A 16,154-nucleotide genomic window follows, 5' to 3' on the forward strand; every position below is an offset into this window, starting at 1 on the left:
ATATATATATATTAGTTTTTCAGATTTGTCTCCATTATAGTTTATTACAAGATACTGAATATAGTTTGCTATGCTCTACAGTAGAGCCTTGTTGCTTCTTTTTTATGTATAGCAGTGTACATTTACTAATCCCAAACTCCTAATTTCTCTCTCCCTACCCTCCTTTCCCCTGAGGTAACCATAAGTTTTTTTCTATGCTTGTGTCACTCCTTTGTTCTTGAATGGCATTGTATTTAAATATAAAATTATTCAGGTGTGTATTTTCCTTGGGATTTTGCAGGATTGCTTCATGTACTCCAGAGCAGTGCTTCTTAATGATCTGTGTTAAAGGGTCAGTGTTTTGTTTGTTTGCTTGATTTATATTTTTATTCACAGTTCACGGGGATTAGGTACTTCTATAATATAATAAAAATATAATTAGAAAATAAGATGGAAAAGAAGATATACAAATGCAAGGCCACATTTTTTATTATTAGACTGAACAGACATAAAGTACTCTGCCTAAATGGTATCAAAGTTTCTAAACACGTACTCTTAATGTCTGTCTTTGTCTGGTCAGGAACTAGACGCACATGTTGGCCAGCTCCAGTGCCTGGCCTCTTTGCAGAGCGCTGTTCTAGAGTTAAGTAAGTACTGTAGATGTCTGGGGCCAGTTTGATTTGTTATCACTCAGCAGTTGACTTGATCTTTTCTCTTTGTGCTTTGAAATCTTGTATTTCTGTAAATATCTTTATGCTGATACTTCATTGATAGGATTCTAGGTTGGGAATATATTTTCTTCAGAATTTGGAAGGCAGTGTTCCAGCTTCTTTTGTCTTCCTTATAGCTGTTGAGAAGTTCAGGTTCAACAAGTTCATGTTCAGCAAGTTCATTCCTGATCTCTTCTGTGTGACCTGTGACTTTTTTGATCCCTCCATCAATTTTTTAGAATCTTTATTCTTAGAGATGTGATATGTCATGAGGGTCTATCTTGATGTGAGTCAGTTTTGTTTTATTTTGCTGGGTGTTAGGTAAATCCTTGCAAACTGGAAACTCATTTTCTTGAAGTCTGAGAAATTTCCCTAATTATGTCCCCAATGTCAAAGCATGAAAAACCGAGTGTTATATGATTTTATGGCTGAGTAAAACCCAATTCTTGGTGATCTTCTGGAGTTGTCTTTTTTTTTTTTTTGAGTTTGACTCTTGCCTTTCCTTTAAAGTGCTTTTTAACACCTTTGACTTAGGAAAATTTCAAGCATACACAAGAGAAGAGAGAGCAGTGTAAAGAGCCTCCTTTATTCTTTGCAGTATAAAAAGCCTGCCCTCACACCTAGCTTCATCAGTCACCAATATGAGGCTAATTTTGTTCCACCTGTACCCTCTACCCTCACCTTCAACCTGGAAATTGTATAGTTCTACCCAGAAATACTTCTCTATGTATAACAAGAGATAAGGCCTTTAAAAACATGATCACAATAATACTTAAAACGTAAACAGTTTCTTAATATTATGTATCATGTGCAGTTAGAAATCAACATTTCTGTTTACCTCATAAATGCCATTTTATAATTGGTCTGTTCATATCAGGATCCAGACAACCTTCACATAGTGTAATTGGTTGATATTTCTCATTCATTGAAGAATGAGAGTCATTTGTCTGATAGACTTTCCATATCTGAATTTGATTGATTAAATCCTACAATGTCATCGAACTTTTCTTCTATCCCTTGTATTTCTTGGAGAGTAGCATGTCACCAAAATCAAGTTCAGTTTTGGCAGCAGACTCTTCTGTAAGTGGTGGGGTATATTTCCTTTAACATCTCATCAAAAGGCAGATAATATAGTTTTCTTCATTTCTTGTGCCTGTAGCTCACTGAGTTTGATCTTTGGATGTAATTTTAGAAAATTTTAATCATTATTTTTTTTAAGGTTTCTCCCCACTCTCCCTTCTTGGAGGTTCATTTTCACATATTTGGGCCCTTTGATGTTTCATTTTAGATAGTGTCTAGGGCTGTGTCTTCAAGTACCCCAATTTTTTTTTTTTTCTATAGTATCTGAACTGCTGTTAGTCCTGAGTCCTGTCTAGCATGTTTCTCATTTCAGACAATTAAAAAATCTTCATAGGTTTGATTTTGGTCTTTTTCTGTTTTCCATGTCTTTACTTTGGCTGTTGCTTTTGTCTGCCTTCTTGAACACATGGAATATAGTTATAATAAAATGGCTTTACTGTCTCTGTCTGCCGATTGCATTGTCTCTGTCATTTCTGAGCTGGTTTGAATTGATTTTTTTTCTCCCTCATCATGGGTCACGTTTTCTTGTTTCTTTGCATTTCTGATGCTGGCAATGTGATTTTTACCTCCTATATGGATATTTTGTATTCCTTTACCTATTTTTGAACTTGGCTCCAAGGTACAGTTAAATTACTTGTCTACTGTTTGATATTCTTGAGCTTGTTTGGCCAGCAGTAGTCTGTGGGCCACATCTGGTCATGCCGCTTCATTCCGTTTGGTTTGTGGTTGGTTTTGTGCTCTGGCGATAGAACAGTAGTGATAGAGAATGGATGGCCATGCTCACAGTATTTGCTCTCTGATTGTTTGTAGTCCTTTGCTTTTGAAGACGGATCATTAAGTCTTTTGGAGGATCAGAGCAGCCTTTGGGATATGGCTGATTTCTCCCCACGTCTGGGGCCATACGTGCTGAGCACTGTACCTAATGCTTGTAGAGTTAGAGGTTTTTTGCTCAGTGCCCTGGGTGATTGTTCACCTGCTCCTTTGCATTGGTCCTTGCCCTCTCAGAGGGGAGTGTTTTCACGCACCTGCTGATCAGTATGCAACGTAGACTTGAGGGGACTCCCATCAGGCCTCAGAGTGCTCTCTCACTGCCCGCACTCCGCCCTCTGTACCCTGTGTGTACTGTTCAGTGCTCTGTCCTGGGGGTCCAGCCCATGGCCACCATGAATTCTCAACTCTACCTTATTAACTGGTCATCATGCTGCATCTGGAGCCTTGGTCCTGTGCAGCCAGCTCTCCACGGGCAGGAAGCTGGACACCGTTCCACTCACTCATCTCTTCCCGTCTCTCAGCATTCACTGTTTGGGCTGCCAGTTGTCCAATATCTTAACACTGTGGTTTCATATGTTTTGTGCATCTTTTGAGGGCCAGGATGGTAAATCCTAACTCTGTTGCTCTGTCTTAGCTGGCTGTGGAAGTGTTCAACAACAAACAGTTACTAATGAAGGGTAATAGTAGTGAATTCAGTGTGTCTGTTGTTGAGGAGGGTACTGGTTCCTTCTGCTTGCATCTCATGTCTCCGGGGCCCTTTTCCCTACTGACATTCTTACTTTGAATTACTATTAAAGTTGCTTCTAATATCGTGCTCCTTTTTCTTTCCTGTCATAGATACAGCTATCAAAAGAACAGTTTATCATAGAAATAGGAGCATTTAAATTACCAGCATGATAAGCTTATTTCTTGCTGTAGCCATTCAAAATATCTGTCACTGCCTTGAGTGCTTTGAAGTGAAACTGTGCTTAGGTATAAAAAAGTTTTAAAACCCACTTTGATTCTATGCTAAGTTCATAGTTTTTGCAGTGTAGTTCAGAGTTTAGTTCAACTGAAATCATATGACTCTTTTCAGACTCTAAGAATCCTTTGATGTGCTTAGATTTAGATATTTCTGACCTTTCGTGAGCCATGATGGCTCAGACAGTAAAGAATCTGCCTACAGTGAAGGAGACCCAGGTTCGATCCCTGAGTTGAGAAGATCCCCTGGAAAAGGGAATGGCTACCCACTCCAGTATTCTTGCCTGGAGAATCCCATGGACAGAGGAGCCTGGCAGACCCCAGTTCATGGTGTTGCAAAGAGTCGGACATGACCCAGCAGTTAACAGACACACACATGAGCCATGATAATCTTACTTATTTTTCTTTTGTTTTTCTAGTCTGATTTCTTAGTTGGTTTTTCAAAAATCAGCAGTTTTAAAAACATACTCTGATTGTCTTCTGTCTTTAATCATCAGGAATAAAAGGAAAAAAAATGATGACTTTGAAATCAAATATAAAGATGAAAGGGATCAAATAGGATATCTGGTATCATATTTTTTAAGGTCTGTGATTATTGTTTTGCTGTTTTTAATTTTTTTTGTTTGTTTCTATGGCCAGTTTTTTTTTTTTTTTTACTTTATTTTTTATTGAAGGATAATTGCTTTACAGGATTTTGTTGTTTTCTATCATACCTCAACATGAATCAGCCATAGGTATACATATATCCCCTACTATTTGAGCCTCTCTCCCCTCTCCCTCCCCATCCCACCCCTCTAGATTGATACAGAGCCCCTGTTTGAGTTTCCTGAGCCGTGCAACAAATTCCCGTTGGCTATCTCTTTTACGTATGGTAATGTAAGTTTCCATGTTACTCTTCCCATGCATCTCACCCTCTCCCCATGTTCATAAGTCTGTTCTCTATGTCTGTTTCTCCATTGTTGCCCTGTAAATAAGTTCTTCAGTACCATTCTTCTAGAGTCTGTATATATGTGTTAGAATGTGATATTTTATCTTTCTCTTTCTGACTCACTTCATTCTGTATAATAGGTTCTAGGTTCATCCACCTCATCAGAACTGACTCAGATGTGCTCCTTTTAATGGCTGAGTGATATTCCATTGTGTATATGGACCACAGCTCCTTTATCCATTCACCTGTCAGTGGACAGCTAGGATGCTTCCATGTTCTAGCTATTGTAAATAGTGGTGCAATGAACAATGGGATACTTGTGTTTTTTTCAGTTTTGGTTTCCTCAGGGTATATGCCTAGGAGTGGGATTGCTGGGTCATATTGTGATTTTATTCCTAGTTTTTTAAGGAATCTCCTTGCCATCTTACATAGTGGTTGTGTCAATTTATATTCCCACCAACAGTGCAAGAGCATTCCCTTTCTCCACACCCTCTCCAGCATTTATTGTTTGTAGACTTTTTGATGATAGCCATTCTGACTGGTATGAGGTGATATCTCATTGTGGTTTTGATTTGCATTTCTCTAATAATGAGTGATGTTGAGCATCTTTTCATGTGTTTGTTAACCATCTGTGTGTCTTCTTTGGAGAAATGTCTGTTTAGGTCTGTTTCCCACTTTTTGATTGGGTTGTTTGTTTTTCTGTTGTTTTGAGTTATATGAGCTGCTTGTATATTTTAGAAATTAATCCTTTGTCAGTTGTTTCATTTGCTATTATTTTCTCCCATTCTGAGGGTTGTCTTTACCCCTTGCTTATAGTTTCCTTTGCTGTGCAAAAGCATTTACATTTAATCAGGTCCCACTTGTTTACTTTTGTTTTTATTTCAATTACTCTAAGAGGTGCGTCATAGAGGAACTTGCTTTGATTTGTGTCATCGAGTGTCCTGCCTGTGTTTTCCTCTAAGAATTTCTGGTCTTACATTTAGGTCTATAATCCATTTTGAGTTTATCTTTGTGTATGGTGTTAGGAAGTGTTCTAATTTCATTCTTCTCCATGTAGCTGTCCAGTTTTCCCAGCACCATTTATTGAAGAGGCTGCCTTTGCCCCATTGTGTATTCTTGCCTCCTTTGTCAAAAATAAGGTACCCATAGGTGCATGGGTTTATTTCTGGGCTTTCTGTTTTGTTCCATTGGTCTGTATTTCTGTTATTGTGCCAGTACCATACTGTCTTGATGACTGTAGCTTTGTAGTATAATCTGAAGTTAAAAAGATTGATTCCTCCAGCTCCATTCTTCTTTCTCAGGACTGCTTTGGCTATTCGGAGTCTTTTGTGTTTCCATATGAATTGTGAAATTTTTTGTTCTAGTTCTGTGAAAAATGCCATTGGTAGTTTGATAGGGATTGCATTGAATCTGTAGATTGTGTTTGGTAGTATAGTCATTTTGTAATATTAATTCTTCCTACCCAGGAACATGGAATATCTCTACGTCTGTTTATGTCATCTTTGATTTCTTTCATGAGTGTCTTATAATTTTCTGTATACAGTTCTTTTGTCTCTTTAGATAAGTTTATTCCTAGATACTTAATTCCTTTTGTTGCAGTGGTGAATGGGATTGATTCCTTAATTTCTTTTTCTGATTTTTCATTGTTAGTATATAGAAATGCAAGTGATTTCTGTGTATTGATTTTTGTATCCTGCAACTTTGCTAAATTCACTGTAATTTTATACTATCATTAGGGTTTTTTATGTACAGTATCATGTCATCTGCAAACAGTGAGAGCTTTGCTTCTTCTTTTCCAATCTGGATTCCTTTTTCCCTCTTCTCTGATTCCTGTAGCTAGGATTTCCAAAGCTATGTTTAATTGTGGTGAAAGTGGACACCCTTGTCTTGTTCCTGATCTTAGGGGGAATGCTTTCAGTTTTTCACCATTGAGAATAATGTTTGCTGTAGGCTTATCATATATGGCCTTTACTGTATTGAGGTAGATTCCCCCTGTGTGCATTTTTTGAAGAGTTTTAATCATAAATGGGTGCTGAATTTTGTCAAAGGCTTTTTCTGCATCTATTGACATGAGCATATGGTTTTTATCTTTCAACTGGTTAATATGGTGTATCACATTGATTGATTTGCATATATTGAAGAATCCTTGCATAGCTGGTATAAACCCAACTTGATCATGGTGTATCAGCTTTTTGATGTGTTGCTGAATTCGGTTTACTAAAGTTTTGTTAAGGATTTTTGCATCTGTGTTCATTGGTGATATTGGCTTAAATGTGGTCTTTCCTGGAGAATGTTCCGTGTGCATTTGAGAAGAAGGTGTATTCTTCTGTATTTGGATGGAATGTCCTGAAAATAACAATGAGATCCATCTCATCTAATGTATCATTTAAGACTTGTGTTTCCTTATTAATTTTCTGTTTTGATGATCTGTCCATTGGTGTGAGTGGGGTGTTAAATTCTCCTACTATTTTTGTGTTACTGTCAGTTTCTCCTTTTATGTCTGTTAGTGTTTGTCTTGTGTATTGAAGTACTCCTATTTTGGGTGCATAGATATTTACAATTTTTATGTCTTTCTCTTGGATTGATCCCTTGATCATTATGTAGTGTCCTTCCTTATCTCTTATAATCATCTTTATACTTCTTCAACTTCACTCGCTCAGTCGTGTCCGACTCTTTGCAACCACCAGGCTCCTCCATCCATGGGATTCTCCAGGCAGGAATACTGGAGTGGGTTGCCATTTCCTTCTCCAGGGGATCTTCCCGACCCAGGGATCAAACCCAGGTCTCCCTTATTGCAGGCAGACACTTTAATCGTCTTTATAGTAACATCTATTTTGTCTGATATGAGAATTGTACTCCAGCTTCCTTTTGCTTCCCATTTGCATGGAATATATTTTTTCATCCTCTCACTTTCAGTCTATATATGTCTTTAGGTCTGAAGTGGGTTTCTTGTAGGTAGCATATCTTGTTGATATGGATCTTGTTTTGTGTCCATTCAGTTGGTCTGTGTCTTTTGGTTGGAGCATTTAATCCATTTACATTTAAAGTAATCATTGATATATATGTTCCTATTGCCATTTTCTTAATTGTTTTGGGTTGATTTTGTAGATCTTTTTTCTCTCTTGTATTTCCTGACTATATAAGTCCCTTTAACATTTGTTGTAAAGCTGGTTTTGTGGTCCTGAATTCTCTTAACTTTTGCTTGTCTGTAAAGCTTTTTATTTCTCCATCAATTTTGAATGAGATCCTTGCTGGGTACAGTAATCTTGGATTTTTTCATTTCAGTACTTTAAATATATCCTGTCATTCCCTTCTGGCCTGCAGAGTTTCTGCTGAAATATCAGCTGTTAAGCATATGGCGTTTCCCTTGTATGTTACTTGTTGCTTCTTGTTTGATGCTTTTAATGTTCTTTCTTTGAACTATGAACAGAGGTTCATGACATTGTACAGGAGACAATGGATCAAGACCATACCCAAGAAAAAGAAATGCAAAAAACCAAAATTGCTGTCTGAGGAGGCCTTACAAATAGCTGTGAAAAAAAGAGAAGCCAAAAGCAAAGAAGAAAAGGAAGGATATACCCATTTGAATGCAGAGTTCCACAGAATAGCAAGGAGAGAGAAAAAAGCCTTCCTCGGTGATCAATGCAAAGAAATAGAGGAAAACAACAGAATGGGAAAGACTAGAGATCTCTTCAAGAAAATTAGAGATACCAAGGGAACATTTCATGCAAAGATGAGCTCAATAAAGGACAGAAATGGTTTGGACCTAACAGAAGCAGAAGATATTAAGAAGAGGTGGCAGGAATACACAGAAGAATGGTACAAAAAAGATCTTCAGGACCAAGTTAATCATGATGGTATGATCACTTACCTAGAACCAGACATCCTGGAATATGAAGTCAAGTGGGCCTTAGGAAGCATCACTACAAACAAAGCTAGTGGAGGTGATGGAATTCCAGTTGAGCTATTTCAGATCCTAAAAGATGATGTGGTGAAAGTGCTGCACTTAATATGCCAGCAAATTTGGAAAACTCAGCAGTGGCTACAGGACTGGAAAAGATCAGTTTTCATTCCAATTCCAAAGAAAGGCAATGCCAAAGAATGCTCAAACTACTGCACGGTTGCATTCATCTCACACGCTAGTAAAGTACTGCTCAAAATTCTCCAAGCCAGGCTTCAGCAGTATATGAACCATGGACTTCCAGATGTTCAAGCTGGTCTTAGAAAAGGCAGAGGAACCAAAGATCAAATTGCCAATGTCCGCTGGATCATGGAAAAGGAAGAGAGTTCCAGAAAAACATAGATTTTTGCTTTATTGACTATTCCAAAGCCTTTGACTGTGTGGATTGCAATAAACTGTGGAAAATTCTGAAAGAGATGGGAATACCAGACCACCTGACCTGCCTCTTGAGAAATATGTATACAGGTCAGGAAGCAACAATTAGAACTGAACATAGAAGAACAGAAGTTCCAAATAGGAAAAGGAGTATGTCAAGGCTGTATATTGTCACCCTGCTTTTTTAACTTATACGCAGAGTACATCATGAGAAATGCTGGGCTGGAAGAAGCACAAGCTAGAATCAAGATTGCCAGGAGAAATATTAATAACCTCATATACATAGATAACACCACCCTTATGGCAGTAAGTGAAGAAGAACTAAAGAGCCTCTTCATGAAAGTGAAAAAGGAGAGCAAAAAAGTTGGCTTAAAGCTCAACATTCAGAAAACAAAGATCATGGCATCCGGTCCCATCACTTCATGGGAAATAGATGGGGAAACAGTGACTGACTTTATTTTTTGGGGCTCCAAAATCACTGTAGATGGTGATTGCAGCCATGAAATTAAAAGACGCTTACTCCTTGGAAGGAAAGTTATGACCAACCTAGACAGCATGTTAAAAGGCAGAGACATTACTTTGTCAACAAAGGTCCGTCTAGTCAAGGCTATGGTTTTTCCAGTAGTCATATATGGATGTGAGAGTTGGACTGTAAAGAAAGCTGAGTGCCAAAGAATTGATGCTTTTGAACTGTGGTGTTGGAGAAGACTCTTGAGAGTCCCTTGGACTGCAAGGAGATCCAACCAGTCCAATCTAAAGGAGATCAGTCCTGGGTGTTCATTGGAAGGACTGATGTTGAAGCTGAAACTCCCATACTTTGGCCACCTGATGCAAAGAGCTGACTCATTGGAAATGACCCTGATGGTGGGAAAGATTGAGGGCAGGAGGAGAAGGAAATCACAGAGGATGAGATGGTTGGATGGCATCACCGACTCAATGGACATGGGTTTGGGTAGGCTCCAGGAGTTGGTGATAGACAGGGAGGCCTGGCGTGTTGTAGTTCCTGGGGTCGCAAAGAGTCGAACACGACTGAGCGACTGAACTGAACTGAACTTTGTGTTTAGTCTTTGTTAGTTTGATTCGTATGTGTCTTGGCGTATTTGTCCTTGGATTTATCCTATATGGGACTCTTTGTGCCTCTTGGACTTGATTATTTCCTTTTCCATGTTGGGGAAATTTTCAGCTATAATCTCTTTAAAATTTTCTCATACCCTTTCTTTTTCTCTGCTTTTGGGACCCCTATAATGTGATTGTCTGTGCATTTGATGTTGTCTCAGAGGTTCTTGACACTCTTCTCAATTCTTTTCATTCTTTTTACTTTATTCTGCTCTTCAGAAGTTGTTTCCACCATTTCTTTTCTAGTTCATTGATTTGTTCTTCTGTTTCAGATATTCTGCTATTGATTACTTCTAGAGTATTTTTAATTCCAGTAATTGTGTTGTTTGTCTCTGTATGTTTATTCTTTAATTCTTCTAGGTCTTCGTTAATTGATTCTTGCATTTTCTCCATTTTGTTTTCAAGATTTTTGATCATCTTTACTATCATTATTCTGAATTCTTTTTCAGGTAGTTTGCCTCTTTCCTGTTCATTTATTTGGACTTCTGTGTTTCTAGTTTGTTCCTTCATTTGTGTGGTATTTCTCTGCCTTTTCATTATTATTTTTTTTTTTAACTTTCTGTGTTTGAGGTCTCCTTTTCCCAGGTTTCAAAGTTGAATTCTTTTTTCCTTTTGGTTTCTGCCCTGCTAAGTTTGATCCAGTGGTTTGTGTAAGCTTTGAATAGGGTGAGGTTTGTGCTGAGTTTTTGTTTGTTTGTTTGTATGTTTTTCCTCTGATTGGCAAGGCTCAGTGAGGTGGTAATCCTGTCTGCTGATGATTGGGTTTGTATTTTTGTTTTGTTTGTTGTTTAGATGAGGCCTCCTGCACAGGGTGATACTGGTAGTTGGATGATGCCAGGTCTTGTATTCAAGTGGTTTCTTTTGTGTGAGTTCTCACTATTTGATAGTTCTCTGTTAGTCTAGGATCTTGGGGTAAGTGCTCCCACTCCAAAGGCTCAGGGCTTGATCTCATGAAACGGACTGTTGTCCAGCATAAAATGCCTGTGGTGCTGCACACAGTTCCTATTCTCCAGGTTCCAGTAACTCATTTTCAGAAGATTGCTGGCACAGCATCAAAGGATTCCTCTGAGTCCTCCAAAATGCTGGCTTGATGAGTTACTGGTTCCTGTGACTCCAGCTCCAAAACCCTGTGGAGCAGCAGAAAAGCCCCCCAAAAGGGCACTTCTACACACCACCTGTGGAACCCCAGAGATGAGCAGGGCAGAATGTTTTGTTGTTTTGCATGTGAGCTTCTCAGAACTGCCTCCATCAGTACTGCTAAGAATAGAGGAACTTTGTGGGAACATTTTTTCTTTTAAGAGGTAATTTTTCTTGCTAAGTATGCCATAAGAAATTGAAGAATGATCTTAATTTCTCATTTTAAAATGACTGTCTTACTGAGCCAGACTGGTTAACACTTCCAAGTTGGAATACATGGATTTGTCAATAAATTTAAAGGTGATAGTAGTCTCCATTACTACTAAGTTGTTTGAGTAATATATTATATTCACATTTTAAATGAATATTGATCTTCATCCAGTGGCTAAATTGGAGCATCTCAGTTCTTACGAAATCGCTGATCCTTTTCTATTTTTAGGTGTGCAGCCAGACATAAATTCTAGCCGACATTCCACAGAGTTTTTTGTACCTTTGCTTCCTCATACAGCACTCTTTGGGCTTCCCAGGTGGCGCTAGTGGTTAAAGAACCAGTCTGCTAATGCAGGAGACATAAGAGACACAGGTTTGATCCCTGCATCGGGAAGATTCCCTGGAGGAGGGCACGGCAAACCAAGCCAGTATTCTTGCCTGGAGAATCCCATGGACAGAGGAGTCTGGTGGGCTACAGTCCATAGGGCTGCAAAGAGTTGGACACGACTGAAGTGACTTAGCATGCATGCTTGCACGCACAGCACTCTTTAAGAAGTAATACTTTTTGCATGTTAAAAGTGGCAAAAATCAAATGCCTTTAAGGTAACCAACTTAGACTGTATTGCTTTGTGTTTTGTCGCGTCTTGAAGGTACTTGAAGTTTATCGAGTTGCCCTTGTCTCAGAGAAAGTTTTGTCAGAGCTGTCAGCAGTTGCTGTTGCCGGATGATGAGGAGAAGCATCATGAACATCCAGTAGTGGGTGATGTTTCTATCACCCAGTTAAAAAGGCCCAGTAAACTCCTTTATCCCCTGGAAAACAAGAAGACAAATGCCCAGTATTTGTTTGCTGACCGGAGCTGTCTGTTCTTGGTAGACCTGCTCTCAAATCTTGGATTCAGAAGAGTACTGTGTGTTGGGACCCCAAGGTATGTGATAACAGTATTTTAAAGGCTTCTCCCATCACCACTTTCTAAACTGTAAGAAAATATAGTGAGTAGTTATTTATTGTATAGAGGGTACAACATGCAACCTCAAGTATACAGTGTAGTCCTTCTCTGAAGGAGTTTGTAATTTTTATTCCATTCAAGCGAAGTCTTTACAGATTTCTGATGTATGATAGAAGATTGTGGTTTGAATCTTCAGTTATTTACTATTAATTCTAGAGTTTTCTGTTTTAGATGAGATCCAGCATTTAAAAATACTTTGAAATTCAGTGTTTCATTGAAATGTTAGAAATATCAGGAGACCATTGATGGGTTTTTTGTTATATGTGACATTAGTCGTTTCTTACTAAATTTGCTTTCACTGATTGCTTTAGGTTACATGAGCTGATCAGGTTGAAAGAATCAGGTGGCAAGAAGTCTAACATTAGAAGCCTTTTATTGGATATTGATTTTCGGTACGTTTACAAAGTATAATATTTATTCTCCCTCATTGTGTTCTGTTTCTTTTTAATGTTTTCTTTTCTTTTCTTTTTTTAAATTTTTATTTTACTTTACAACACTGTATTGGTTTTGCCATACATTGACATGAATCCACCACGGGTGTACATGCATTCCCAAACATGAACCCCCTCCCACCTCCCTCCCCATAACATCTCTCTGGGTCATCCCCGTGCACCAGCCCCAAGCATGCTGTATCCTGCATCGGACATAGACTGGTGATTCGTTTCTTACATGATAGTATACATATTTCAATGCCATTCTCCCAGATCATCCCACCCTCTCCCTCTCCCTCTGAGTCCAAAAGTCCGCTCTACACATCTGTGTCTCTTTTGCTGTCTCACATACAGGGTCATCGTTGCCATCTTTCTAAATTCCATATATATGTGTTAGTATACTGTATTGGTGTTTTTCTTTCTGGCTTACTTCATTCTGTATAATCGGCTCCAGTTTCATCCATCTCATTAGAACTGATTCAAATGTATTCTTTTTAATGGCTGAGTAATACTCCATTGTGTATATGTACCACAGCTTTCTTATCCATTCATCTGCTGATGGACATCTAGGTTGTTTCCATGTCCTGGCTATTATAAACAGTGCTGCAATGAACATTTACTAATCCTGTTATAACCCTTTACTTAGTATAGAAGTAGTAATTGTTTATAAGGTATTTCTTCAGTTAGATAGACTCAACATGTAAAAGTGAAAGTCACTGAGTTGTGGCCAACTCTTTGCGACCCCATGGACTATACAGTCTGTGGAATTCTCCAGGCCAGAATACTGGAGTGGGTAGCCTTTCCCTTCCCTAGGGGTTCTTCTCAACCCAGGGATCGACCCCAGTTTCCTGCATTGCAGGCAGATTCTTTACCAGCTGACAGGGAGGCAGTAGGCTTTTTGCTAGTATGCTTCCTAATTTTTTTCTGTGACGGTATCTAGTTGTCTTTGGCTTATAATTTAGACAAACATTTCTATTGAGTGAAATTTCTTCTTATATACTTACTTTTCAAGGGTAATTCTGAATTTCCTCTGGGATTTTATTTTATCATAATGTCTTAAATGGGATGTGTATTTTAATGTTTTTAATGAAGGGTGTGCATACTATCTTTCACTGGATGAAGCCTGAAGTGAAGGGAGTGCTAACTAGGAAATAGGTCCTGAGGCAGAGGCTAATTAGTAAGCAAATAGATAAGCTTTGTGGGAGAGAATCAGAATTAAACAGCACCTGATATGTTGGAACAAACAGGTGAGACTGTGGACCACGTTTTGAGTCTTCCCTCTGGTTGTATTTGAGAAGATACAAATTTTTTATTTACAGCACAGGACGGCAGATGTGTCCATCCGCAGACTCTAATTCTATAAACTTGAAGTACTCTTCCTATTTTCTGTAATTGTTTGAATTCTAGGAGTTCATGGTAAGTCTATGAGACACCATGTCCTTAGTATATTTTTCTTGTTCTTGAGTGTATTGAAGGAATCAGTCTTTGAGTTGTTGGTTTTTTTTTAATCTGATAGGACCTATTTAGCCAGTATTCCAGTAGTTGTTGTGTTCTCTCCAGTATTACTCAGATTCTCTGTGAAATTACATATGCTTTTTCTCCCTAAAAATAAGGCAGACAGAATTTTAAAGTGTAGAAGTCACAATAAAAAAAGTACAGCTTTCATCATTAATTTTTCTTTAGATTTCCAAGTTAGCTTTGGGTTATCTACTGTAAGCATGTATGTGTCTCGGAAATAACCCACATTTTCTGCAACTCTCATTCCTTGTTAACAAGACGAGCACACTCTTTACAAATACCTATTTGGTGTTAGTAATCTTCGGGAAAAAGAAATTCCATGAGTGATAATACAGACGTCTTCTTAAAGATAAACTCAATTTCTTTTTTTAAACTGAGATATAAGTCATTTAAAACAGACCATTTTTAAGTGAGTATTTCAGCAGTTTTTGGTATATTCACTATTTTACATCTACAATCTATCACCCATAATTCCAGGACATTTTAAATCACACTAAAGAGAGACTCCTTACTTCTCCTGATATACTCCTTACTCCTCCTGATAAGTGTCAATCTTTCTTTCATCCAGATTTGTCTCTTCAGGATATTTTATATAAATGGAATCATATAATATATGCCCTTTGTGTCTGACCTTTTTCACTTAGCATAATGTTGTCAAGATTCCTCCATGTCATAGCATCTAAGTGTACTTCCTTTTATGACTGTGTACTATTCCATTGAGTGAATATATCAATTTCTTTTTTAACTACCTTGTTTATTTCCTAAAGTGTTATTAAATGATTATAAAGATATAACATGAAATATTAACTATAACTGATATTTAGTAAATGCTTGTCACAGGTCAAACCCTATTCTAAATTCTTTGGTCCCCACAATAGCCCTCTAGGACAGATGCCATTAACATTCTCCTTTCCTCAGAATAGAAAACTGAGGTACAAAGAAATTAAATAACTTGACCAAAGTCACAGTCATAATTGTCCTATGGTAATTCTATATTTAACTTCTTGAAGGACTCCCAAACTGTTTTCTAAGGTGACTGCACAGTTTTTCTTTCCCAACAGCCGTATATGAGAGTTCCAATTTCTTCGCATGCTCATGAACACTTGTTATTGTCTGTCTTTTTGAAGTAGTGTCTCATTGTGGTAATGATGTTGAGCATCTTTTCATGAACTTAGGATCAATTGTTTATCGTTTTGGAGAAATGTCTATTCAGTCATTTGCTCAATTTTTAAAATTGATTATTTGTCTTATTGTTGAATTGAAAGAGTAGTTAATGTATTCTGGGTACTAGACTCCTATCAGATATATAATTCGTAAATATTTTCTCTCATTCTGTGAGTTGTCTTTTCACTTTTATGTAGTCAAAAGTTATTCTCTTTTCTTTGGTTGCTTATGTTTTAGGTGTCATACCAAGAAACTATTACCTAGTCTAAAAGCATGAATATTTACATTTGTTTTCTTCTAAGAGTTTTTAATTTTTAGTTCTTGCATTTAGTTAATTTTGAGTTAATTTTTTAGTATGATGTGAGGTAGGGGTCCAGTTTCATTCTTTACATGTGGATATCCAGTTGCCTTGGCACCATTGTTTAAATGATTATTCTTTTCCCATGGAATGCTCTTGGAACCTTATTGAAAACCACGTGATGATATATCTGTGGATTTATATGTAGACCTTAAATTCTGTTCCGTTTACTTGTGTCTGTCCTTATGCCAGGCCCATGCAATCTCAATTGTTGTTTTGTAGTGAGTTTTGGAATTGGAAAGTGTGTATCTTTCAACTTAATTCTTTTTGAGATTATTTTGGCTTTTGTGGGTTTATTGCATTTCTGTATGAATTTTAGAATTACCTAGTCAGTTTTTGTAAAAAGCTAGTTGAGCTTTTTGTAGGAGTCACATTGAATTTGTAGATCAATTTGAGGGGTTGTTGTTTAGTTACTAAGTCGTATCCAACTTTTTTGTGACCCCATGCAC

The 16,154-nt window shown here is 37.7% G+C and overlaps 2 protein-coding genes across 7 annotated transcripts in view; both read left to right on the forward strand.

Moving 5' to 3' along the window:
- Positions 1 to 16,154, forward strand: part of ZCCHC4 (zinc finger CCHC-type containing 4) — a 58,786-nt gene that overhangs the window by 12,025 nt on the left and 30,607 nt on the right. For 4 of the 6 annotated variants that reach the window (XM_004009747.5, XM_060416932.1, XM_027970908.2 and 1 more), the window contains exons 4-5: positions 11,878 to 12,153; positions 12,546 to 12,626. In XM_004009747.5, coding sequence (XP_004009796.1) covers positions 11,878 to 12,153; positions 12,546 to 12,626 — 357 coding nt within the window. The remainder of the gene's footprint in view (positions 1 to 11,877; positions 12,154 to 12,545; positions 12,627 to 16,154) is intronic. The other 2 variants (XM_012179757.4, XM_060416934.1) reach the window with 1 other exon arrangement.
- On the forward strand, positions 90 to 11,863 carry LOC132659936 (uncharacterized). Its single transcript, XM_060416936.1, has 2 exons — positions 90 to 11,181; positions 11,526 to 11,863. The coding sequence occupies exon 1, from the start codon at positions 7,784 to 7,786 to the stop codon at positions 8,729 to 8,731; it is 948 nt and encodes a 315-aa protein (XP_060272919.1). The 5' UTR covers positions 90 to 7,783; the 3' UTR covers positions 8,732 to 11,181; positions 11,526 to 11,863.

This window comes from Ovis aries, chromosome 6 (assembly GCF_016772045.2).
Source record: "Ovis aries strain OAR_USU_Benz2616 breed Rambouillet chromosome 6, ARS-UI_Ramb_v3.0, whole genome shotgun sequence".
Lineage (NCBI taxonomy): Eukaryota > Metazoa > Chordata > Mammalia > Artiodactyla > Bovidae > Ovis > Ovis aries.